Here is a 25,716-nt window from a genome sequence, read left to right as displayed (position 1 = left end):
TAGTGGCTGTACCCTCAAAGGGGGTTGAAGTACCGTAAAATAATTGTCCTCCTGAGAGGGTACATAAGTCCAAAAACATTTGAAGTAAGTTTAAGTTTTCCAGCTTTTTAACCGTAGAATAAGTGTGTTTTTAATTTATGGCTAGATTTGTCTAAATTGCTAACAGCTGAGGGGATGATGTAAATCCAACTAGGGTCCATGCAGGAAGCAAATGTACTGTAAGTCCCCATGGTCCTTAGTATGGTGATCTACCTTCAGTTGTTGGCAACCTGTAGCTCATTTTTATATTGTACTGTCCTCTATAGATGCATTGTTTTAGGTCTATTCACTAGTTTTACATTCTACTCTGTGATATTCTAGTTAGTTTTACTGTCCTTCGTCGGCAGGGTTTTACAATGTATGTGCTATTAATTCATTTGTATTATCATAATTACTCGTTCTCGTCACGATATGGCTGCAATATTGCCGATGTGACGTTAAATATTAACTCACTCATTCACATGGTACAATATCCCGTTTATATTTGTTATTCACCAAGCCCCAGTGATTTAATTATCATCTCATCATGAGAGTAGCTAGTGAGATAAGTTGATTGGCATGTTTTCGTAACAAAGGCCAGTGGTTGAAATGTTAAATTGTATAAATGTTTCTTTGATGATGACAGTTTATATCACTGTTCTAGTGTACCATCGTCATATTATCAGTTACATGTTTTTCAAACAGGAATAAAAAGAATTATGTTAGTCACTCATGGATTCGCACAAAATACAGTGTCAAACTGTTTGAAAATATCCCAATCATTATGATTCATTCATCCACATCTAAACATACACAATAGAAGAAGTTGTTATCCATAAATATTATATTTTGAAATTATGGGTTTTGTACATACAGAACTGACAATCAGAGTTTACACCCAGTTCCGTTCGGTCCAGTCAACCGGGAAAAATGGAGGCAGTTTGTTTGCAACCCACAGACGTAATAACATGTCATGTGTACAGGAATCGCATCTGCCTGTCTGTGTAATTACATAATGTGACAGAGACAGACCCCAGGTGCAAGATCCATAAATCAATGTAGTTTGTTTATGGTGTATACCCTGATAGGTGTTACGTTGGTCGATGATTGAAGTTGAGTATTGCATCTTGTCATTAGCAGCCATGCAGAAAGACAGGTGTGAATAAACAGACATTGAGTTTTGTCTGTGACAGAGACAGCTTGTCATAATCAATATATTTCTCTGTGTTTCCATACATATGATTTAAAACATTTCAGTTTTCAGGCTGAACAGTGAAATTGTCATTTCTAATACTACACATTTTTTTTTTAAAACATGGGTTGCAAATATGCAGGTATTGTACCTGTGTATTGTTATCACTGCCGACCCAAGATGCTTGTAACCACAAGAAACATCCCTTGTTCTCCCACTTCGACAGCAACGATAATCCTTGCATACATCACTTGATGTGTTTAATCGAGTTGGCTTCCCGGTTGAACCTAATCACTGCACGTGTGCTATGGGTGGTGAAACCACTTTCCCCCCAGCGCTGTGGAAACGTTTGAACTCCGATGTCGTGTGTTTTGTTTAATCGCGTTATTTTTCAACTTTACAGGTTAAATTTGAATTTTTGATAATTTGTTACCGAACGGAATCAAAATCTGCAAAGAACTGTTTTGTGTTGCATGTGACCTTGAACCGCTACAAGGTACGGGATAGACTCTATGAGACGTCTATTGTCCATGCAGCACCAACTAGCATTGTTTCGGTGTATTCCTCGAGTTGCCGCTCTCTGGATTGCGCAATTACTAGTATTAACCGCGGTGTCCACTCAGGGACAACCGAACCGGAACGATGACCGCTTATAGAGACAACCTCACAAATCATCAATTAACAGGTGTGAAAACTCGGTGGCCACTTCGGCATAAATCATTGTTTCAACGAGGCAATTACATTTTCGCGGGTATTGTCACTTTGAACACTGATGCATTGTCTCATATATATTGTTTATCATGTCATCTGGTAAGCTGGTCTTGTCGAGGATGTTGATGAATTGGTTTAAACATTTTTATTCGTGAAAACGAATGGATTGGCAAACAAGCTAAAAGCTTATGTTAATGCCTCTCCAATGATTTTACAAAAGTAAGAAACCAAAGTTCTAACAGAGGATAGTCACATGACAAACCACAAGGTAAATGCACATCTAACTAGTTAATGGTTAATGTTTCAAAAACAACCAATGTATTTCTTAGACCTAATAATTCTCAACCACATTTAGTATCAAATCTACAAGAATCAATGACGAAGAGGTAGACAGATGGCTAGATTATCAAGATAAGATAGTTCACTATTTCCATACAAGATTGTCTTTAAGCTGTATCCATGTTTGTAATATTCTGCATCATTTCTTAGTACAGTGTAATTAGGACAGACAAGTAGATAGTGTTGGGTATCTTCACGAGGACCGTCACAAAAACAGGAAGAATCGTTTGAAAGATGTCGTTCAAATTTATGATAGTTCAGATCACTACAGCCTAGACGAAGCCTGCAGTGAATAATTTGACAAAATCGACTTCCATAGTTCACATCAAATCCAAATGTATGTCCAGGTTATTTTTTTCAATAAATGATTTTGGGGATTGTATCAATTTAACGTCATTTGGTAAAGCATTCCAAAGACCTACTCTACTTGGTAAAAAGGATCTTGAATAAAGACATGTTTCAAATGTTTCGTAAGTTTGGTGACTCTCTTAGGTTGTGTGAATTATTGGCCGAAACGCTGTCTGGGACAAGAGTACATAAGTAGTCTGGTGCTTTGCCGTTATCATTTTATGGAAGAGGGTTAATTGCTGTATACGTCTTCTCTCAAAAAGAGGAATGAACTTAGTTTCTGCATATAGTTTGTTATGGCTTGTTCCTCTTGTTGCCCCACAAATTGTCCTTAATGCATCTAACTGTAATTTTTCTAAAGCGATATTCTGAGCAGAGGTGCAGTTGTCCCAAACGTGACTGCAATAGTAAACTAACGGCAGAATGAAAGACTGGTACATAATCTGAAGTGACCTACGTGATAATCGATATTTCAAACTTCTCAAGCAGTTAATCATAGGAGTAACTCTATCTACAATATTATTAATTTGAGCAGCCCAATTAGCATCCTTTTGAAATATAAGTGAACTAAGTGTTTATGTTCATCAACTTCATTTATAGGAATCCCTTGCATAAATAAAGAGGGTCTGGCAATCCGTTTTCTGCTAAATTGAATTGTTTCCATTTGAATTTGAGTTGAATTTCACTTGCCACTTATTCACAAGTTGATATATTTTGTAAATCGTCATTAAGACCGTTTGCTGTTAAAACAGGGTCTTCTATTATTACGTACAAAGATGTGTCATCAGCAAAAAGACGTATGTTACAATCAATATTATCTACAAGGTCATTCATATATGTTAAGAATAATAGAGGCCCTAGAACTGAACCCTGAGGAACCCCTGCCAACACAGGAATATATTTAGAGTTATATCCGTTTATAAGTACCTTCTGGACTCTGTTACTTAAATAACTACTTAGCCATTCTATCACTTTATCACTAATTCCAAATGTCTGTAATTTGTTTAAAAGTCCCCTATGCCATACTTTGTCAAATGCTGTACTTATATTTGATGAATTCAAATTATGGCTCACATGTCTTACATTGTTATTATTTATGTATCTTGCATATGTGGCACCCGTGGAGAGCCACCTCCTCGTGGTGGGTGCTGGGTAACACTAAGTGCTCTTCTCCCGTGTGGATCCGGGACAGAATGTGTCCACAGCACCCCTTTGCTGGTCGTAAGAGGCGACCGAATTGGGCAACCTGTTTGCCGTGGGTTGCGTCCCGTGTCGGTGGAGGACGGTAGTCTGGTGGTTGAGGGCACTGGGAGCCTGAATCGTGTTCCCTTTGCTCAACACACCACTTCGGCCCTTACTTCACCTAGACGGGTGGTAGAATCGGCCCGATTCTATCAATCGGCTGGTCACGCCAAGCCCTGTGTGTATGGCCTATATTTATTTGTCATTACACGAATTGGATTCGTAAATGTTAACTTTTTGGTCTTGGCAAAATTGTTCATATGCGATGTTTATAATTTTGAACTATGATATTTTGCACTTTTCCTAGAGTCCTATGCCAGAAGGCGGTGGCTCATGGGCCAATCTGGTGGATTTGTTATTTGTAACTCTTCTGCTGGAGTATATCATCCGAGTATCCTTGGTGCTGCAAGTTGGAGACCCACATGCTTTTAGCATTGTCCTTGTGATACTCCGTGGTGGGTGGGGAGCTCGGATGATGAAATCTTACCTATAAACCATGGCTTATGAAACTCCAAACAAAAAACTAAACGTCCTCTCGAAATTGACCTTGCTGACAACGATCTCAGAATGTCCAAACCAATTGATTACTGACCTCGATTTGTTGTCATGGAGACAAAAGATTTGACACCATTAAAACTGAACCCGTTTGCTGTGTCTAAGGGTATCCAAGGCATTGCAGGCGATGTGAAGAATATTAGAAGATTGCGTTCAGGTGCCCTGTTGTTTGAGTGTGCCAAGAGACAACAGTCAACCAATCCTTTGAACACAAAAATTTTGTTGGCATTTCTGTTAACGTCTCAGCTCACAAGACCCTCAATACGAGCAAGGGAATTGTTAGAGATCGTGAGCTGACATGTCGGAACTAGATATCGTTTCCGAGATGAAGGATCAGGGTGTACTTTATGTAAAGCGTTTCTCTACCCGTAAAAATGGCACAACCACCCAAACTAATACTTATCTGTTTTCCTTTTCTCTACCTAATGCACCAAAATCTCTGAAGGCAGGTTATTGTAACTTCAATGTTGAGACATACATTCCTAACCCTCTTAGGTGTTTCAAATGTCAAAAGTTTGGGCACGGTGTAAATACTTGCACATTGTCTGTTGTGTGTGCTCACTGCAGTGAAAAAACACACACAACAGACGATTGTGACAGTAATGTAAAACAGTGTGCTAACTGCAAAGGGGAACACCCATCATTCTCAAAAGACTGCCTGTTTGGAAAGAGCACATGGCAATGAATCGAATAAAATTTACACAGAATGTTAGCTTTGCAGACGCAAAGAAACTGGTTCACAGCTCAGAACAAACACAAAGCTATGCTTCCATTGCTGGAACGTCAGCAGCCACCCCTACAGTTACCAAATTGTCTGTAAGTTGTCAGACCAACTTAACATGGATGACAACAGATACTCCTTAACTTATTTCACCTGCCATATCCACTCAGACAGCAGAACCACTTCCCAGTACATCCCAAATCCAATCACAGGCATCCTCTGATCACGAACCATCTTCTCAGTCAACAGTTAAGTCTCAACAAATTACTACCAACAAAAGTAAAAAGCCAGATTCCTCGAAAAGGCTCAGTGGCAGAACCCCTAAAGGATCAGAAAACAAAATTCAGTTGTTCAACAAATATGGATCACTTGAAGACATGGACGTGTCTGAAAACGTCCGCTCTAGGGCACACAGCTTGTCGCCCACCAAATAAGTGCGGGGTAGATCCCCAATAAATCCCCCCAAAAGATAAGTTATCAGAATAATATTATTCAGTGGCATTCCAGAGGACTAAGGACTAATTTTAATGAATTGCAGCTTTTAATCCAGGATTTTACACCGTCAGCAATCTGTCTACAGGAAACATATTTAAAACACACAGATACTCTTGACCTCCGTCATTTCAATGCATATCATTATTTTTCACCTCCGGGTGATAGGGCAAGTGGAGGATCGTCAATCTTGGTACGGCAAAATGTTATACATAGTTCAATAGCGCTTAAAACAAATCTCCAAGCCGTAGCTGTGCGACTTACATTGCAAGTTGCATTTACACTTTGTTCATTGTATATTCCACCTTCATCTACTGTCCAGTCAACTGATCTACAAGCTCTTTACAATGAACTTCCTAAACCCTGTATAATCATGGGCGATTTATATGCCCACAACCCACTCTGGGGTGGTACTACTACGAACACCAAAGGTAAATTACTTGAGGATTTTCTTTCAAATAATGATCTCTGCATTTTCAATGACGGGTCACATACATATTTACATCCTGGCACAGGAACATATTCAGCTCTTGATTTATCAGTTACTGACTCTCATCTTTTAAATGAATTTGAATGGTTGGTTCACGATGACCTGTGTGGGAGCGACCATTTCCCTACAATACTAAAGCCTGTGAACCCATCTGATGTGCCTCCATCATCACGATGGAATTTTAAAAAGGCCAACTGGACTTTATATGAATCTCTCTGTACTGGCAAACGTAAACTTGAACGTTTTATTACTGTTCCTGATGCTACTAAATGTTTTTCAGATGTACTCAATGACATTGCTGACGAGTGTATACCAAAGTCTTCTGCAGTTCCACACACAAGAAAACCATGGTTCAATGATGAATGCAAACAAGCTAGGAAGGCAAGGAAAAAAGCAGAACATTATCCTATGGTGCATAATTTAAATAAATTTAAAATTTTAAATGCTAAAGCGCGACGTACTTTTAAACAGAATAAACGTCAATCTTGGCAAAATTATGTATCCAAAATAAATTCTCGGACACCCATGTCCAAGGTATAGAACATGGTCCGGAAAATTAAAGGTACAGGTACTAAATCTAGTATCCAACATCTTAAACATGGAGATCAATTACTTACCGAGGAATCTGATATTGCTTATAAACTGGGTGAAACTCTGGCTAAACACTCTTCCTCTTCTAATTACGTGCCTAAATTCCAACATTATCAAAAACAAGAAGAAAAGAAAACTATTAATTTTAATTCAGATAATATGGAAGATTATAATGAACTATTTTCTATTCATGAACTCCATACTGTTCTTGATCAAGCTCATGATACTGCTACAGGAGCTGATAACATACATTATCAACTCCTGAAGCACTTACCAGAATCCTGCCTAGAAACTTTTCTAAATATTTTTGATGATATTTGGACATCGGGTAACTTTCCTCCCTCATGGCGTGACGCCACAGTAGTACCAATACCTAAACCTGGACGTAATCATACGGATCCGTCCAATTATAGACCTAATTCACTAACTAACTGTGTTTGCAAGACCATGGAACGCATGATAAATAATCGACTTGTTTGGTACTTGGAAACAAATAATCTTATCACAGATATACAGTGTGGTTTCCGTAAAAATAGAAGTACTGTCGATCACTTAGTGCGTTTGGAATCATTTGTAAAAAACGCCCTGATTAATAAACAACACGCTGTGTCTTTCTTTTTTGATCTTGAAAAAGCATATGACACAACCTTGAAATATGGCATTCTGAGAGATTTACATGCTTTCGGTTTGCGAGGTCGTTTGCCTGAATTCATAGCCAACTTTTTAAATAACAGGCAATTTCAAGTCCGTGTGGGTTCTACCCTGTCTGATCATTACAATCAGGATCAGGGTGTTCCACAAGGCAGTATTTTGTCTGTCACACTTTTTAGTATAAAGATAAACAGTTTATCTAAAGTTTTAAACGATTCAATTGATGGATCGTTATTTGCGGATGATTTTAATATTTCTTGCCGTGGGAAAAATATGCACACTATGGAACAGCAACTGCAGCTATGTTTAAACAAAATAAATAAATGGTGTCTTGAAAACGGCTTTAAGTTTTCTAAATCCAAAACTATTTGTATACATGTTTGTAGAAAATATAAGCCACATAAGGACCCAGAATTATCTTTAGATGGCACTCCCATCAGACCATCAGAGTTGTTAAGGAGGCAAAGTTCTTGGGCCTAATCTTTGACTCCCACTTAACATTTCTGCCTTGACTTCTTGACTTGTTGAAAGTTGTTTCCAACTCAAAGTGGGGAGGGGATCAAGCAACCCTCTTACACCTATATCGATCACTCGTCCGTTCAAAACTTGATTATGGCTCCATCGTATATGGTGGAGCCTGCAAAAGCAACCTTAAACTTCTTGATTCTGTCCACCTTCAAGGTCTAAGGCTTTGTCTTGGGTCCTTCAGAACTTTACCTATTGACAGTCTCTACGTTGAGGCTGATGAGCCATCTCTTGAGCAGCGGCGTATAAAGTTAGCTTTACAGTACATTACTAAGTTATACTCTAATGAATCTAATCCTGCCTATAACTGTGTTTTCAATCGCCTTTATGGGGATTTATACAACAAGAAATCTTCGCTTGTCCCTCCTCTGGGACATAGAATTAAACCCTTTCTTTCTTCGGCCGGCATTGAGCCGGAAAACATAGCTCCCTCCCGTCTTCTTTCTTCTCCTCCTTGGCAGATAGTTAGGCCACAAGTCGACCTAACATTAACTTCGTTTAAAAAATCAATGTAACTAATAAACTACAGTATAAACAAGAATATAATCAATTAAAACATAAATATAGCAATTATAAATCCTTATTTACAGATGGTTCCAAGGACGGTGGCGCAGTGGCTTGTGCCACTTTCATTGGTTCCAGAACAATATCTTCTAGATTACCAGACAACAGTTCTATTTTTACAGCTGAAGCTAATGCTATGCTAACGGCTCTTAAATATCTTCAAAGACACCCTAAACATAAACACTATATAATCTATTCCGACTCTCTTTCCTGCCTTCAAGCCATTAAAAATATTTCTTGTAAACATCCACTTTTAATTGAAATAATTGAATTGTATAATGATCTTGCTACTGGCCAATACGACATCGTCTTCTGTTGGTTTCCCAGCCACGTGGGCATTTCTGGGAACACATTGGCTGACCTTACTGCTAAGGCAGCACTCCACAAATCTGTGACACCACGTCTTATTCCATACACTGATTATAAAGCTATCATTAGGTCTTGCATCCGTGATCTGATGCAGAAGAAGTGGGACACTCAAGTAGGTATCAACAAATCACATGAAATAAAACCCTACATTGGTTACACCTACTTGGGTTGTCAGTCCAGATTTGAAGAGGTCATCATGCGACGATGTCGTATTGGCCACACACGATATACACATGAATATTTGCTTAAAGGTGAAGATCCTCCGTTTTGTATCCCTTGTTATGAAAGAATCACAGTCAAGCATGTCTTGCTTGACTGTGTGGAATATTCCATCACAAGGGATAACTTTTTTAAATCAAGAACTATGAAGGATCTTTTTAGTAATGTTAGTGCTCATTTAATCATTGCATTTTAAAAGAATTAGACCTGTTACATGACTTGTAAATAGATTACTATTTTATAATTGGAAGTTGAATTAACAACTTAAGATTGTTGGTGGCTGTATACTCGAAGGGGTTGAAGTACCGTAAAATTATTGTCCTCCTGAGAGGGTACGTAAGTCCCAAAAACAGTTTAAGTCAGATTTAATCTTCCACTTTTTTAATCGTAGAATATGTGTCATTTTAAATTGTGGCTAATTTTGCATACAGTCGCCAGCAGCTGAGTGGATGGTGTAAACCCAGCTAGGGACCATGCAGGTAGCAGAAGTACTGTAAGTCCCCATGGTGCCTAGTATGGTGATCTACCCTCTGTTGTTGGCAATCTATGGCCTGTTTTTATATTGTACTGTCCAAATAGTGATATATTAGTTGTTAAGGTTCCACGCTAGTTTTAAATCCTAACTGTGATAGTCTAGTGGTTTTACTGTCCTTCGTCGACAGGTTCTTCATAATATATATATCTATTCTTTTTTATGTCACGTATGTTCTATGCTTGTCGTAAGAGGCGACTAACGGGATCGGGTGGTCAGACTAGCTGACTTGGTTGACACATGTCATCGGTCCCCATAGCGCAGATCGATGCTCATGTTGTTGATCACTGGATTGTCTGGTCCAGACTCGATTATTTACAGACCGTCGCCATATAGCTGGAATATTGCTAAGTGCGACGTAAAACTCACTCACTCACTCACTCACGTATGTTCTCGTCACAATATGGCTGCAATAGTGCCGACGTGACGTTAAATATTAACTCACTCACTCACTCCTTCTTGTATATGTCCGGTTTCGTCTCTATTCGCCTTCAACCCATATCGCATACAAAAACAATGTAGGCTTATTGGGATTGGAAAATGCACCCCAATACTCTTAAATTAATCTTTCACGTCGTGAATCCACTAACAAGTTACAACTGTGTTATAATGAAACGGATGGGAATAATGCATAAGCCTTTTAAATTGTAAAAGCTATGATGAAATACGGTCAAATTCACATTGTGAAATACTCGGTTGTCTGGTACTAGCAGGCTTTAAACAAAGGAAAACAACATCATTTAAAGAATGTCTATATTAAATTATATGACGATGGTGTTTAATATTATTCAAATAAGATAATTCTGGCAGCAAAGCAAAAATATCAGATCAGTTGATCACGCTGAGTGCTTATTACTTGGACTAAACATGAAGCTACCACTCACGCATGAGTGTCATAGAGTATAGTCTCTAATTTTATTCAGCTCGATAATACTGGTAGTGCAACAAAAAATTCTGCCAGAAATTTCTGCAGAAATGCATTTTCAGAGCCAGTTTGTGAGCTTATTAACACGTGAACACACTGGCACATAGACTTTCGTCTTCATCTCCTCGAGATCTTTCCAATGATGAAAAATATGTCTTTGTAGCTTGCTCCTTTCTGTGTGTCAAGTTAGGACTCGCTGGCCAAAGCTCTTACTAGTTTACATATATTTAAGGGAGGATGTTCACTGGCATGTCCGACAATTACTGCACTTAATTAACTCACGTGTATAACAATAAACAATACGAGAAACTTTAATGAGATGATCAACATTGTAGCATGTCTTCATTGAAATGGAAAACAAGGTCAGCTGTTAAAGGAAAGTATAGGCAGGGAACTGCGTAATGCTTCAATGTCTAGATATGAAGTATACGTTCCAGATTGAAGTATATACTAGTACATGGGAGGGAATATGCATTTAATTACCCTGCACCTATCAGTATGTGTGTTAGAGAGTGAATGTGTATCCTTTATTGGGATTTTGGCAAAAATGATTGGGTCCGGATATCCAGGATCTCACGGTATATTTGAAATGGTATACAGAGAGAAATTCAGGCTTGGCACCACCTGTAATACGATTTGTTCCTGACATGGTATAGCTTCTATACAGAAGAATCAGTTGTAACACATCAAGCATTATGTTCGTGGAAATGCAAACTGGAACAAATGTATGGAATCAATTGAAGAAATGTAGATGCAGGTTATGTAATTGCATTATTTATTACTCACCTAAATCAGCGCTCAGGTAGGCCTCAAAACACCCTCGTAGTTGTTGGTCTCGTTTTTCGTTGATTGTGATTTTCAGGTAGTAGTCTGCCTGAAAAGGAATCGGTATGATTTGTTAAGATTGGTCACATACTAAAATTGATAAATATATAATTAGTGTTCGGTTCATCCAAACACCGCAAAGATAGCTAGACTCATCACCAGCCCACCATCATAAGGGATAAATATTTCAATGTAAAAACAATTAAGGATCTTTTTAACACCGTAAGTTCTCATTTAATTCTTGGATTTTTAAACGAAATTGATTTCATCTTTGAATTTTGATTATTATGTTCTGTAGATAGCTGCATTTTAATTCATGGTAGTTTAGATTAGTAACTTGAATTTTTAATGGCTGTACCCTCAAAGGGGGTTGAAGTACCGTAAAAATATTGTCCTCCTGAGAGGGTACGTAAGTCCCAAAACACGTGTACGTTTAGACTTCCACTGTTTTTAATCGTAGTGTATGTGTATTTTTAATTTTTGGCTAGATGTGACTAAATTGTTAACAGCTGAGGGGATGATGTAAATCTAACTAGGGTCCATGCAGGTAGCAAAGGTACTGTAAGTCCCCATGGTCCCTAGTATGGGGATTTACCTTCGGTTGTTGGCAATCTATAGAATGATTTTATATTGTATTGTCCGAAAAGTGATATTATTTTTAACTTTCCACACTAGTTTTAATCATATTTGTGATATTCTAGTTGTTTTACTGTCCCTCGTTGACAGGTTTTTATAGTATCCATATATTTCATTTCAGTATTAAACGTTCTCGTCACGATATGGCTGAGATACTGCCGATGTGACGTTAAATATTAACTCACTCACCCACTCATCACCAGCCCAGGACTCCTTCTACAGCCAGCTTAATTGAATTACCTGCATAACTTACGTTTACGTTACGTTTCATATGTTCATTGTGATGCATGATCGGTTTCGAGTAAGAAGTAACAGCCATGAGCAGCAAATAGAATGCCCGCTGTAATCCATCTTCTCAGGCGACATCATGCCATTTGACAAGTGTGTGTAGATATTATTTGATCCTTCGGTTAATAGTCGCACATAATATAATCAGAGACACCAAAGAACATGTATTTGCTTTGTATGTATACCAATGTTTAACTATTACGTACATTTGACAAAAAATATTTCCATGGTGAGCGGAGGTTGTATATGGAGAATTTAGTCATCGGCATGAGAAGCCTGTCTGGGTTGAAGGGGCAGGTACAGGGGATACCATTGGCCGTCAGCTGTACGGGGCATGTTCCATGCTGTTTGAACTTGTTCAGGAACTGGCAAGGATCAGTGTAGTGACTGTGGATGCAGAAGAAATACTGAAAACGTGGACTTAGCTGAACAAGTTATCGTGTACAGGTTCTTGATGCTGAAATAAAAGCAATTCCTCGAAAGTGCTGCTTTTCCTAAACGGTGAACAGCTCCTCACACTAACCGAATAGGTTGCAACAATGAACAGTGCTTTGTCATGTGGTGAAAATTAGCTAAGATACATAGCGTTCACTACATGAACGCTATGCCGCACCTCCATAGGCCGCAATGGTGGAAATCCTTTGTCGTTACGACTATTGCACACGAACAACGTATATGAATGGCTTCTTTGTACTTATACCTACATGTGTGCCCTAGTTTCGTTATCAAAATATTAAAAAATAAATATTTGCAAGCCATCAAACATCTCAGTCGATCGGTCGCATGAGCGGCGCCATTTTAAATCACGTGACGCGAAGGGATTCCCTCCCTAAAATAGTAACACACCTGTTCCAGACCTCGGTGCTTGTTTATAACAAATTTTCATACATTTTTAGATAATTAAAAGGATTGTGTGGAGACTTTCTTTCCCAATCAAGACTGACTGACCACCCAGCCCATTCAACAACTGTTTTGAAAGGAATTGCTCTGGAGTTTTCAATGCTTTCTACAATGTTCATTATAATGGATCATTGCTGCCATCTTGACAGTGCATTGGTGTGTCTGTACTACTCCTAAAAGTTAACTACAAAACATAGTTTACTAATAAGACATATTGAATGTAGAAACTAATTAATTAACGAGTTAACGAAATAATTATCTCTAAATTCCATTTATGCTAAAAAAAAATATTTAAAAAAAAACAAAAATAAAAAACGTTAACATTCCTCAGTTCGCATTTTCTACTGCCTTGAATATCACTTTTAATATTTCCATGCTGTGTTAGTTTTCAAGCACCCAGCTTCAATCCTTGCTGCACGTCTTCTTTTCCATATTAGCCAGCAAGTAGCAAAACAGTGTTTGTTATGTTTCAGTTATAAACAAATACCAAAATATGGGAATACATCTAAGAAGCACTTTTTAAATGGGGAAGGATCATTCAAATTACAGCACAAAGGCAAATATCATTTTAAACTCTTGTTCATATATCATTGAGTCACTTATATACTTCAATGAAGTCTCAGTTGAAGAAACTCCATTTGCAATCTGACAGTACCTCTTCCTTTTAACAGCGAAAATAGCAGGATTTCCAAATTATCAATGAAGTAATAGTTCAGAAAAGTATGCTTTTCAAGGTGCAATTTGTATTGACTTATATTGAGAACTTTAGCAACGATAAGTATATGAAATTGTACATGTACATGGCTCTAAAACCGGTTGTTACGTTTCAGTATAAATTGGAATAAATATGGATCAGAGTCTAAAGTGGTGCATTTTGCTATTTGCAGATTTTTTGCATTTTTATTTTTCTTGGTTGTTATGGAAACGATTGGGCTAAGTGAAAAAGAGCAGGGTCAGTCAGTGTGAACTGGAAACGAAAGTCTCTACACAATCCTTTTAATTTTTTAAGAATGTATGAAAATTTGTTGTAAACAAACAGCGAGGTGTAGAACAGGTGTGTTACTATTTTAGGGAGGGAATCTCTTCGCGTCACGTGATTTAAAATGGCGCCGCTCATGCGACCGATCGACTGAGATGTTTGATGGCTTGCAAATATTTATTTTTTAATATTTTGATAACGAAACTAGGGCACACATACAGGTATAAGTACAAAAAAGCCATTCACATACGTTTTTCGTGCGCAATAGTCGTAACGAGTGCGCGAAAGTGCGACAAAGGATTTTCACCATTGCGGCCTATGGAGGTGCGGCATAGCGTTCATGTAGTCAAAAATATGATTCGTTCAGGGAAGATAGATAAGGACAAACTTTATAAATGTATACACAATGAACAAAGACGTTGTCCATCTATAAAGTTTGTCCTTATTTGACTCTCGAACTTCAAAAATGCTACTCAAAGAAGCTGTTCAGGGCAATCAAATTTTCAAAGAGTCGGCATCTGCCGACTGTATTCAAACACGTATTCAAACGTGCACGTATTCAAACATTTTGTAAATAGAGCTATTCATGTGCATCATTCATGTCCTCCATTCATGAAAACATATGATCTTTTAAACTACTTTCTGCCATATTCGACTAAAATTACCTGGAAATATATATACATTACTACGCCTGCATGGGTTTAAGATATTTTCAACAAATTTAAGCCACGAATAGGAATGATTAGCTACCACACTATCTAATGTCATGAAATTATAGATTACCTGCGATAATTTGAATTGGGACATGGTCGTGGTGAGTTAATGCCAATAACTACCAATTCCTTTGGATACATGAATACTGACAGGATATCTTCCAAATTCGCCATATAGAAAATAATTCGGTGTAGACATTCTAATTTTTTTCTTAAAAAAACAACTTTGTATGTACGCTTTTAAGTATATCTATATTACCATAACCCCCCAAAATCAGAGCCGTCTACAGTATGTAAATATCATTAGATCAAATGCGTTAAATACACAGTCAAGTGGTAAGTCATTGTTTCCTGCCATTTTCAATACCAAAAACATATATTTCTTGTGCCTGCCTGTGCAGCTAGTACAGTAATACAGAAAGAGAACTTTCTATTTTTGTGAAAATTAAACCCCAGGTAGTTATAATTATTTACTATTTCAATTTCTTATGTGCCATAGTGAAACGATAGTTTATTTACTCTACACATCCCACTTCCAAAAATAACATGTACAATTTTAGTTTTGTCACTATTTACAGTCAGTCTCCATTGCTGGCAATACACTCTTCAAAAAAAGAAACGCAAAATGAAATCCAAAAATGATACTTACAATTTTGTACACATATGTTAACTCAAACATTTTTAGGGTGAGTGAGTGAGTTTAGGTTTACGCCGCACCCAGCAATATTCCAGCTATGTGGCGGCGGTCTGTAAATAATCGAATCTGGACCAGACAATCCACTGATCAACAACATGAGCATCGATCTGCACAATTGGAAACCGATGTCATGTGTCAACCAAGATCGGCCCAAGATACACCCGCAGATCTGAACTTGTGCCTGTCCAAGGCAATATGACCAATCAATACATCGACCAGATTCTCCGTCCGCACGTCCTTCACTTTGTTGACCGTCAACGGCAGCTCTTGCAACAGGACAACACTAAGCCCCACACAGCACGTGCCACATGTACTACCTGGCCAATGATAACATCAGTACCGTCCCATGACCCTCCAGATGCCTGGATCTAAACCAAATCGAACACCTTTGGGATCAGATCGATAGACGGGTACGTCGACGTCCTAATCCACCACAGAATCTTCAACAGTTGTTCCACGTGCTGCAGGAGGAATGGAGCAAGGATTCCACAACAAAACATCAAACGACTGATTCGATCTGCACCAAGGTGTCGGGCAGCGGTAGCAGCTGGAGGTGGTCATACGAGGTACCGACTTCAGCACCACCTGGTGGACAGCAGTGATAACTGTGGTGTATGTTATTCTCATGAAATATGGACAAGATAGCAATGCATTTATGTATCTTTGTTTTCCGCTGATCTACACGTCCTTGAATAACACCAAACTTTCATTGATATTTTGGTTTTGCGTTTCTTTCTTTGAAGAGTGTACATGAAAATGGTCCAGGGACCTTTGCAGGAATGACGCTGAGGTGGCAACTACACTGTGTCGTCTGCATAAGTACAATCAGCTGAATGTAGATTATATGCATATCGTAATCATTGATGATATATCGACACCATTACAATCAAATGTTTTAACCATGATTCTAAATCATTTAAAAGGTAGAGAATAATAATAGAAAGAGATTTTCTCCCTGTCGAACCACTGAAAAACTTGGGAAAGGCGTAGACTTTTCATGGTTAAACTCAATACTGGATTTTGTCAGTTGTAGAGTGGCCTCTACGAAAACCAGCTTGGCAAGGGTATTATAAAGGGTTAATATCCAGAAAGTTGGATAATCTACGGTTAAGTATGCTGGTAAAACGTTTTCCAAGCCAGCTCAAAATTGTAAGAGGCTTGCAGGAACTAGGATCGCATGAGTCACCTTTACTTTTGTATATGTGTTTTATAACTCCAATTACCCAAGATTCAGGAACTTCACCCGTGTCGAGTACAACATTAAAAAGGTTTTCTAGGAATGGGCGAAATAAGTCTGTGGAGTCAATCATGTAGTCGTTTTCTATAAGATCTTCACCCGGGGCTTTATTTCTTTACAGTTGTGATACTGCTTCAGAAATTCCCTTCTGTGTTATGGCATCAATACGAAGTAAGCATTCTATGGGTACATGAGTCTCATTAATATCTTCAGGAAAACTGTATCATTACACCCTTGTGCGTTTATATTCTTAAAGTATTCATATAACTCTTTAACACTATGGAAAGAATCAGTATGTGTAGATTTCCGTTTATGCAGTAATTTCCAGTATTCTCCTGGGTTCTTCTTCTGCTTATTTCTGATTTCAGTGGCTAATTTACACTTATATCTGTTTATATACCTGTTCATACATTTTTATACTCCTTAGCTGCGTGGCGGTAATAGATAAGATTTACTTGATTCCTATGTTTTTTGATATTTCTTTCTAGCTTTCCTGTAGTATCTAGGTTTCTGGGTACATTCTTTTTCAAACCAAGGCTTGTTAATTTTATTGTTTTTATCATTAGCAGTATAATTACATACACGATATTTATAGCCGCGTTTGTAAGAATTTCGGAGAAGATAACAGTTGCTTTGTTTACTAATTCATTTGCCTTCGTACTGTCATCAACCCCTTTCCTTAATAATGTGCTTACATCGTGTATTTGCATAATACCAGTATGGCTCCTGTACTGATCCTGTTTGGAAGAGCCGTATCCTTTCGGTTTCATCAATGTAGTTACAGGTTTACAAATGGTTTAGGTGCCTTAATATCCATGTTTGATAACGAAACTGCAATAGGGCAATGCACATCTGAGTACGGGGAGAAAAATCAATAATTTCAAAGCTCCCAACGTATGGCAGGCATCTATTAGAACATGTAACATAGTCAACAGTGCGTGTGTCCTTACAAATAACTTTTCCTAGTCTTGCATCTTTGTCCATTCTACAAATAAACATGTCACAACTTTTGCAGATATCAATCAGTTTATGTCCGTAGTTATTAATTTTGTTAGTGTCGTGCGAGTATAGCTTAAGCGTGATGCCAAGCTCTTCAGGGTCAAAATCATATGACATTTCATCGGTGTCACTATCTAACTCTTCTAACAAATGTTTATCTAGACCTTTGTAATCACACAATGTTCCAGTTCGAGCAGTTTCAGATTGAGCATACATGTATAACAATGCTTGTTCTAACTGATAGAACATGTCTGTAGTAGCGTTCTCGGATCCTTCAGGAGGGGTACACAACACCAACCACAAAATCACCTTTGCTGTTAAAGTTACCTTGGATATCTTAAGCCATAGCATGTATTCTGATTCAAAATCTAATAGAGAAACATATTCAGAGAAACAATCTTTACCTGCTAGAACAATGAGCCTTATTCGAGTCTTTTATCTGCTGTCTTTAATTGTACATACATTCTTGAAATCATGACTTTGGCTTCATGTACATTACTAGTGTATATATCCTGTTTAGCATCCACCTGACGAAGGGGCAAGGAATAGCCCAGAAACATTGTGTAAACAATATAGAAGAAGTTGACATCCATAACATGTTGTCCCATATTAGGATACCGACTTTTAAATGCCTCTCAAGAACCTACATTGTACAGGTAGATGCTATCCGCCAGCTATTGTACACCAATCAGACACATTGGCTTCTATTGCTTAATCCGCTGTAACAACACCATACAGGCTTTTGTATATTGTAATTGTCTGTTATCTGCTGTTATTAATTGTATATACTATCTTCAAATCATCACTTTGGTTTCACTTACATTACTAGCATATATATATATATATATATATATATATATATATATATATATATATATATATATATATATATATATATATATATATATATCTTGTTTAACGGTTAGTTAGCATCCACCCGACGAAGGGGCAAGGAATAGCCCAGAAATGTTGTGTAAACAATATAGAAGAAGTTGACATCCATAACATTTTGTCTTATATTTCTGTACAATGTACATATGTGTAGGACACAGGTTAAGAACTCTTTAGAAACACCTCAGTCAACACTGACCATGCACCAACATCATATCTGCATGGCACCTAGTACAGAGCGTGGAGCAACTTACCAACATGTTTGATATCAGTAAGCACTTGTACAAAACTCACCGCACTTACCATGAACCAAAATCACCCATACAGGGCACCCTGGTGTAACGGCCAAGTAACTTCTTTTCGATGAGGACATCCAGTGTGACTTGATCAGCAATACTGTGAGTAATGGTTGCATCGAAGGATGTTGTGAATTCCAAATGTATGTCGAAAGAATCTGGTCGAAAGTCAAATTGATTCACTGACACCCATGAGTCACCAACACCTGAAATGATTTGGGGAACAGTGTTTGAAAACAAAAAGTGAACAATAAAAAGTCGTCATCCTCACGTGAAAAAATGCCATTATCTCAGTAACACATCCGCATACCACAATCCTTCCACTCAGTGAAGACAGATGCCTGGAATCCATGACGGACCCCTTGGACAGGGACAACGAAGAGAAGAACCACCAACAGCATGGTTGCACATGCAATGTATATAGTTATACATGTATTATCTTTCTCGAAAAGAAAGACGGCATGTGGGTTTGAAGATAAGCGCTGACATTGGTAAACGAGGCCAAAGTTGTATGCAACGAAAACATCTGTGGTTTCTAGATTGTTTAACGCCATGTACAAAATTTGGCGTCTCTGGGATATTTGGAGACATTCATGCATGAAGTAGGTACCCCAAAGGCCAAAGGGTGGTTCTCCCTTCTTTCCTAACCTGTGTTTCTGTATGCCTCGGATTCTCCTTTCATGATTGCAGATGTTATACTGACATCATTTTACATTGTTCAGGAAGTGTCTATAGCAAATTCATTCCCTCTCATGTAATAAACAGACCCTCCTGAAGATATACACTTACACTTCAGAGTAATAATGTGTTATTCATGGCATGAGAGATGTTTTCCTAATAAATAGATTTTCTCTTACAGCGATCAATATTTCAGCAGGTGCTCGTTTTTGTCTTCATTCCACAATTATTTAAATATAATCTGACATGCTGTTAACAGTTTTCAAAACATCAATCAACAACTTTAGTCAGAAGCTTGTTGTAAACTACGTTCATTTGCACCATAGGTTCGCGTGTTTGTCACGCAAATCCCCGACCCCCCACCCCCCTGGCGGCCAAAACAACCGAATGGATCGAAATGATTAAGCCCCGCCCAACATTGGCTCCATAAACACCGCTGAGATCAAAGAGGTGGTCAGCATAGTCTGAATGTATAAAAAACAAACCACACAGTGCAAGCTGTCACTCTCAAACTGCATGTATGTAATTAATTAAAAGTGGCGATAATGACGTTTTCAACGGTTACCTTCCATTAAGATCTAATCATTAACAATTTTAAAAGATAAACGTCAAAAGCACACACACACTCCAACACCCCCCAAAAAAAACTTTTCTCAGAAAATAGATAACAGTGCTATATTTGACAAAGTGATAAACTACTTGAACTGGAAATGAAGATAGTTTATTGGGCCAGAAAGAAAATCCTTTAAATCTAGTATACCTAGACATTTGTGACAAGAAAGAAAGATTTACTTCCAATGTTAATGTTTATGCCACCCTTACAAGGGTTTGTGTCAAATGATTATGTTCATTGTCATTTTGTGCACGAAAAATAGTTGTATAGAGTATGTGCAAGCCTTGGTCTAGTATCATTAGCTAACAGCTGGAGCCGATTGTAGGAAATAAATGAAGAATTTACGTGTCATAAAACGTTCATTGTAATGTAATGTGTACTGAAAGGCAAAAGAAACGTCGTAATGTTGGAAATGACATGTAAGTATCAATGGAGTATTTGAACCTGTTGTTTTTAAATACACACAGGGAGTAAGTTTGATGAATAATGAATCGTGGTCGTATAGCCTGTTTTGAGATTGAGATTGGGGTTTAAAATTGTTTTTGTTCGTGGAAAGGGAAGAGTTCGCACAAATACGATACAAATTAAAATCGAGATGCACGTGCATTCTGCTTGCATTCGAAAGCACGTCGTACCTTCAAAAAAAAACGGCAATCCTGGAGAAATTATGTCTCCAAAATTAATTCACGTACGCCAATGTCCAAACTATGGAACATGGTTCAAAGAATTAAAGGTAATGCTTCAAAAGCTGCTGTTCACCATCTTAAAGATGGGGATAATTTAATTACTGACACATCTGAAATTGCAAATAAAATTGGCGAAACTCTTGCCGAAAATTCATCATCGGCGAGGCACCCGTGGCGAGCCACCTCCTCGTGGTGGGTGCTGGGTAACGCCAAGAGCTCGCCGACACCCCCGTTGTGGACCCGGGGGGATATTTGGTCCACCAACCCGTTTGCCGTGGGTTGCGGCCCTATGTCGGCGGAGGAGGGGATCCTGGTGGTTGAGGGCAATAGGGACCTGTAACCGTGTTCCTGTTGCTCAATATACCACTTTGGCCCTGACTTCGCCTAGACGGGTGGTCGAATGGGCCCGGTTCGACCAATCGGCTGGTCACGCCAAGCCCTGTGCATGGACTGTGTGTGTGTCATTGCACAAATATTATTTTGAATTGTTCGAATTTTCTTGGCACTACTATTGATCTCTAACATTTTGGATTGTGAAATATGATAATATGAATTTTGCCTAGAGTCTTATGCCCGAAGGCGGTGGCTCATGGGCCAATCTGGTAGATCAATTATTTATAATTCTTCTGCTGGAGTATATCATCTGAGTATCCTTGGTGCTGCAAGTCGGAGGCCCACTTGTTTTTAGCATTGTCCTTGTGATACTCCGTGGTGGGTGGGGAGCTCAGATGATGAACCATATTAAAGTAACTATGGCTTACACAACCCCCATTTAAAGAGACAAGCGTCAACTTGACAATGATGATGATGAACTACGACCGTCTATTCCGTCCGTTGAATACTGGCCACGATTTCTAGTGATCGAGACTCTTGACAAATCTCCTTTCAAATTAAACCCATTTGCGGTATCTAAAGGTATACATGGCATAGCAGGTGAGGTACGAAATATCAGACGACTGCGTTCAGGTTCCCTACTTGTAGAATGTAGCAGGAAACAGCAATCAACCAACCTATTGTCAACTGAGCTCTTTGTTGGAGTCCAGGTTTCAGTTACTCCACACAAGACTCTGAACACGAGCAAAGGCATTGTTAGAGACCGAGATCAATTGTTTGCAGATATGAGTTTGACATCGTATCAGAAATGAAAGATCAAGGGGTGACTTTTGTTAAAAGATTTACAACTCGGATAAACTCAGAAACAAAACCTACTACCACATATCTCTTCCACTTCTCTTCTCCAAGTATTCCAAAATCAGTAAGAGCAGGATATTGTAATATCAGTGTTGACACTTACATCCCCAACCCGCTTAGGTGTTTTAAGTGTCAGAAATATGGACACGATGTAAATACTTGCACATTGTCTGTTGTGTGTGCTCACTGTGGTGAGAAAACACACACAACAGAAGATTGTGACAGTGACTATAAAAAATGCACCAACTGCTCAGGCGATCATTCGTCATTTTCTAAACAGTGTCCAATTTGGAAAGAGCAAATGGAGATAAATAGAATAAAGTTTACTCAAAATATCTCCTTTTCCGAGGCAAAAAAAATGGTAAAGAGATCTGATCTTCCAGAAAGTTATGCTACAGTAGCAAACACATCATCTGAGTCAAGCTCAAAAAGAACAAAATCATCCACAGGCTGCCAAACTACCTTGACATGGGTGAATTGCGATTCTCCACAGCTTTTGTACCCTGCTATATCATCTCAGACTGAGGAATCACTTCCTAGTACCTCAAAGTCGTCTTCTGATCACAAACCATCCTCATCTCAGTCACTCTCGAAGTCTAAATCGACAGCTGACAGTCAGCAAACTGTTAAAAGTAAATCTAAGCCTGATGCTTCAAAACAACAAAGTGGCAGAGCTCCAAAGGGTCACAAAATAGAATTCAATTGTTCAACAAATATGGGTCTCTTGAAGACATGGACGTTTCTGAAAACGTCCATTCTAGGGCACATAGCTTGTCGCCCTCCAAAAGAGTGCGGGGTAGATCCCCAATAAATCCCCCCAAAAGATAGTTTATTCCAATAATATTGTACAGTGGAACTGCAGAGGACTGAGGACTAATTTACATGAATTATAGCTATTAGTCCAAGATTTCACACCTTCAGCGATATGTCTCCAAGAGACATATTTAAAACAAACAGATACATTTGACCTTCGTCATTTTAATGCATATCATTGTTTTTCACCTCCGAGTGATAGGGCCACTGGCGGATCATCCATTCTAGTCAGACAAAACGTTATTCAAAGCCCTGTTTCACTTATTACTAATATGCAGGCTGTGGCAGTGAGAATTACTTTACATGTAGCGTTTACGCAATGCTCTCTTTATATTTCGCCGTCTTCAACGTTTGCCAAAACTGATCTTCAGGCTCTGTATGACCAACTCCCGAAGCCCTGTATTATAATGGGAGATTTAAATGGACACAACCCACTCTGGGGTGGTGTAAATACAAACACTAAAGGTAAATTGCTGGAGGACTTTTGTTCTGACAATGATATATGTATTTATAATGATGGTTCCAACACATATTTACTCCCTGGTACAGGGACCTATTCTGCTCTCGACTTGTCATTGACAAATTCAGAACTATTAAATGAATTCGAATGGTCAGTCCACGATGACCTGTGTGGAAGTGACCATTTTCCTACTATATTACAAGCTGTTCCTCCATAAAGGCTAACTGGGTTTTATATGAAACACTGTGTGCTGAAAAACTTAAACCCGAACGTTTTATTGACGTTCCTGATGCTATTAAATCTTTTTCTGATGAATTGAATTCCATAGCTGATGAGTGTATACCAAATTCCTCTGTAGTTCCACATATAAGAAAACCATGGTTCAACGATGAGTGCAAACAAGCTAGGAAGGCAAGGAAAAAAGCAGAACATTATTTCCGTCGCCATCCTATGGTGCATAATTTAAATAAATTTAAAATTTTAAATGCTAAAGCACGGCGTACTTTTAAACAGAACAAACGCCAATCTTGGCAAAATTATGTGTCCAAAATAAATTCTCGGACACCCATGTCCAAGGTATGGAACATGGTCCAGAAAATCAAAGGTAAAGGTACTAAATCTACTGTCCATCATCTTAAACATGGAGATCAATTGCTTACTGATAAATCAGATATTGCTAATAAACTAGGTGAAACCCTTGCTAAACACTCTTCCTCTTCAAATTATGTACCAAAATTCCAGCAATATCAAAAACAAGAAGAAAAGAAAACTATAAATTTCAATTCTGATAATAGGGAAGATTATAATGAAACGTTTTCTATTCATGAACTCCATACTGCTCTTGATCAAGCTCATGACACTGCTACAGGAGCTGATAACATACATTATCAACTCCTGAAGCACTTACCGGAATCCTGCCTAGAAACTCTTCTCAATATTTTTGATGATATTTGGACATCGGGTAACTTTCCACCGTCATGGCGTGACGCCATAGTAGTACCAATAACTAAACCTGGACGTGATCATCCGGATCCGTCCAATTATCGACCTATTTCACTAACTAGCTGTGTTTGCAAGACCATGGAACGCATGATAAAGAATCGACTTGTTTGGTACTTGGAAACAAATAATCTTATCACAGATATACAGTGTGGTTTCCGTAAAAACAGAAGTACTGTCGATCACTTAGTGCGACTGGAATCATTTGTGAAAAAAGCACTAATTAATAAACAACATGCTGTGTCTATCTTTTTTGATCTTGAAAAAGCATATGACACAACCTGGAAACATGGTATTTTGAAGGATTTACATGACTTTGGTTTGCGAGGTCGTTTACCTCAATTTATTGCCAACTTTTTAAACGACAGACAATTCCAGGTCCGTGTGGGTTCTACCCTGTCTGATCATTACAATCAGGATCAGGGTGTTCCACAAGGCAGTATTTTATCTGTCACTCTTTTTAGCATCAAGATCAACAGTTTATCAAAAGTTTTAAACGATTCAATTGATGGATCGTTATTTGTGGATGATTTTAATATTTCTTGTCGTGGTAAAAATATGCATACCATTGAACGGCAATTGCAGTTGTGTTTAAACAAAATAAATAAATGGTGTCTTGAAAACGGCTTTAAATTTTCCAAATCGAAAACTAACTGCATTCATTTTTGTCGTAAAAACAAACCCCATAAAGACCCTGAACTGTCTCTAGATGGGACGCAAATTAAAGTTGAAGCAAGCTAAATTCTTGGGTCTAATCTTTGATTCACATTTAACTTTTTTACCACATATTAAATCTCTTAAAACTAAATGCCTGAAAGCACTTGACTTGTTGAAAGTGGTTTCAAATTCAAAATGGGGAGGGGATCAAGCTACCCTTCTCCATCTATATCGATCACTCGTTCGTTCTAAACTTGATTATGGCTCCATCGTATATGGTGGAGCCTGCAAAAGCAATCTTAAACTGCTTGATCCTGCCCATCACCAAGGTCTAAGACTTTGTCTTGGGTCCTTCAGAACTTCACCTATTGACAGTCTTTACGTTGAGGCCGATGAACCATCTCTTGCACAACGCCGTATTAAATTATCTTTACAATATCTCACAAAACTATACTCTAACGAATCCAACCATGCATATAACTGTGTCTTCAATCCTCCTTTATGAGGATTTGTATAGCAAAAAGTCTTCTCTTGTTCCACCTCTTGGGCTCAGAATAAAGCCGTTTGTTGCTGCTGCTGGTATTGAGCTGGACAATATAGCTCCTTTCCGTCTTCTTTCCTCTCCCCCTTGGCAGCTGGTTAGACCACAGGTTGACCTAACATTAACTACATTT

At 38.3% G+C, this 25,716-nt stretch overlaps 1 protein-coding gene across 1 annotated transcript in view; it reads right to left on the bottom strand.

The window, feature by feature from the left end:
• Nucleotides 1-19,385, bottom strand: part of LOC137272289 (uncharacterized) — a 39,243-nt gene extending 19,858 nt beyond the window's left edge. The window contains exons 1-4 of the mRNA XM_067804653.1: nt 19,256-19,385; nt 18,953-19,151; nt 12,440-12,620; nt 11,271-11,358 (exon numbers count right to left, since the gene is read on the bottom strand). Of these exons, the coding sequence (XP_067660754.1) occupies nt 11,271-11,358; nt 12,440-12,620; nt 18,953-19,151; nt 19,256-19,346 (559 nt within the window). The 5' untranslated portion in view covers nt 19,347-19,385. The remainder of the gene's footprint in view (nt 1-11,270; nt 11,359-12,439; nt 12,621-18,952; nt 19,152-19,255) is intronic.
• Between the last annotated feature and the right edge of the window lie 6,331 nt (nt 19,386-25,716).

Source organism: Haliotis asinina, chromosome 2 (assembly GCF_037392515.1).
Source record: "Haliotis asinina isolate JCU_RB_2024 chromosome 2, JCU_Hal_asi_v2, whole genome shotgun sequence".
In the NCBI taxonomy this organism is placed as follows: domain Eukaryota; kingdom Metazoa; phylum Mollusca; class Gastropoda; order Lepetellida; family Haliotidae; genus Haliotis; species Haliotis asinina.
Note: the sequence above shows the minus strand (reverse complement) of the source record. Positions and strands in the feature narration are given on the sequence as shown.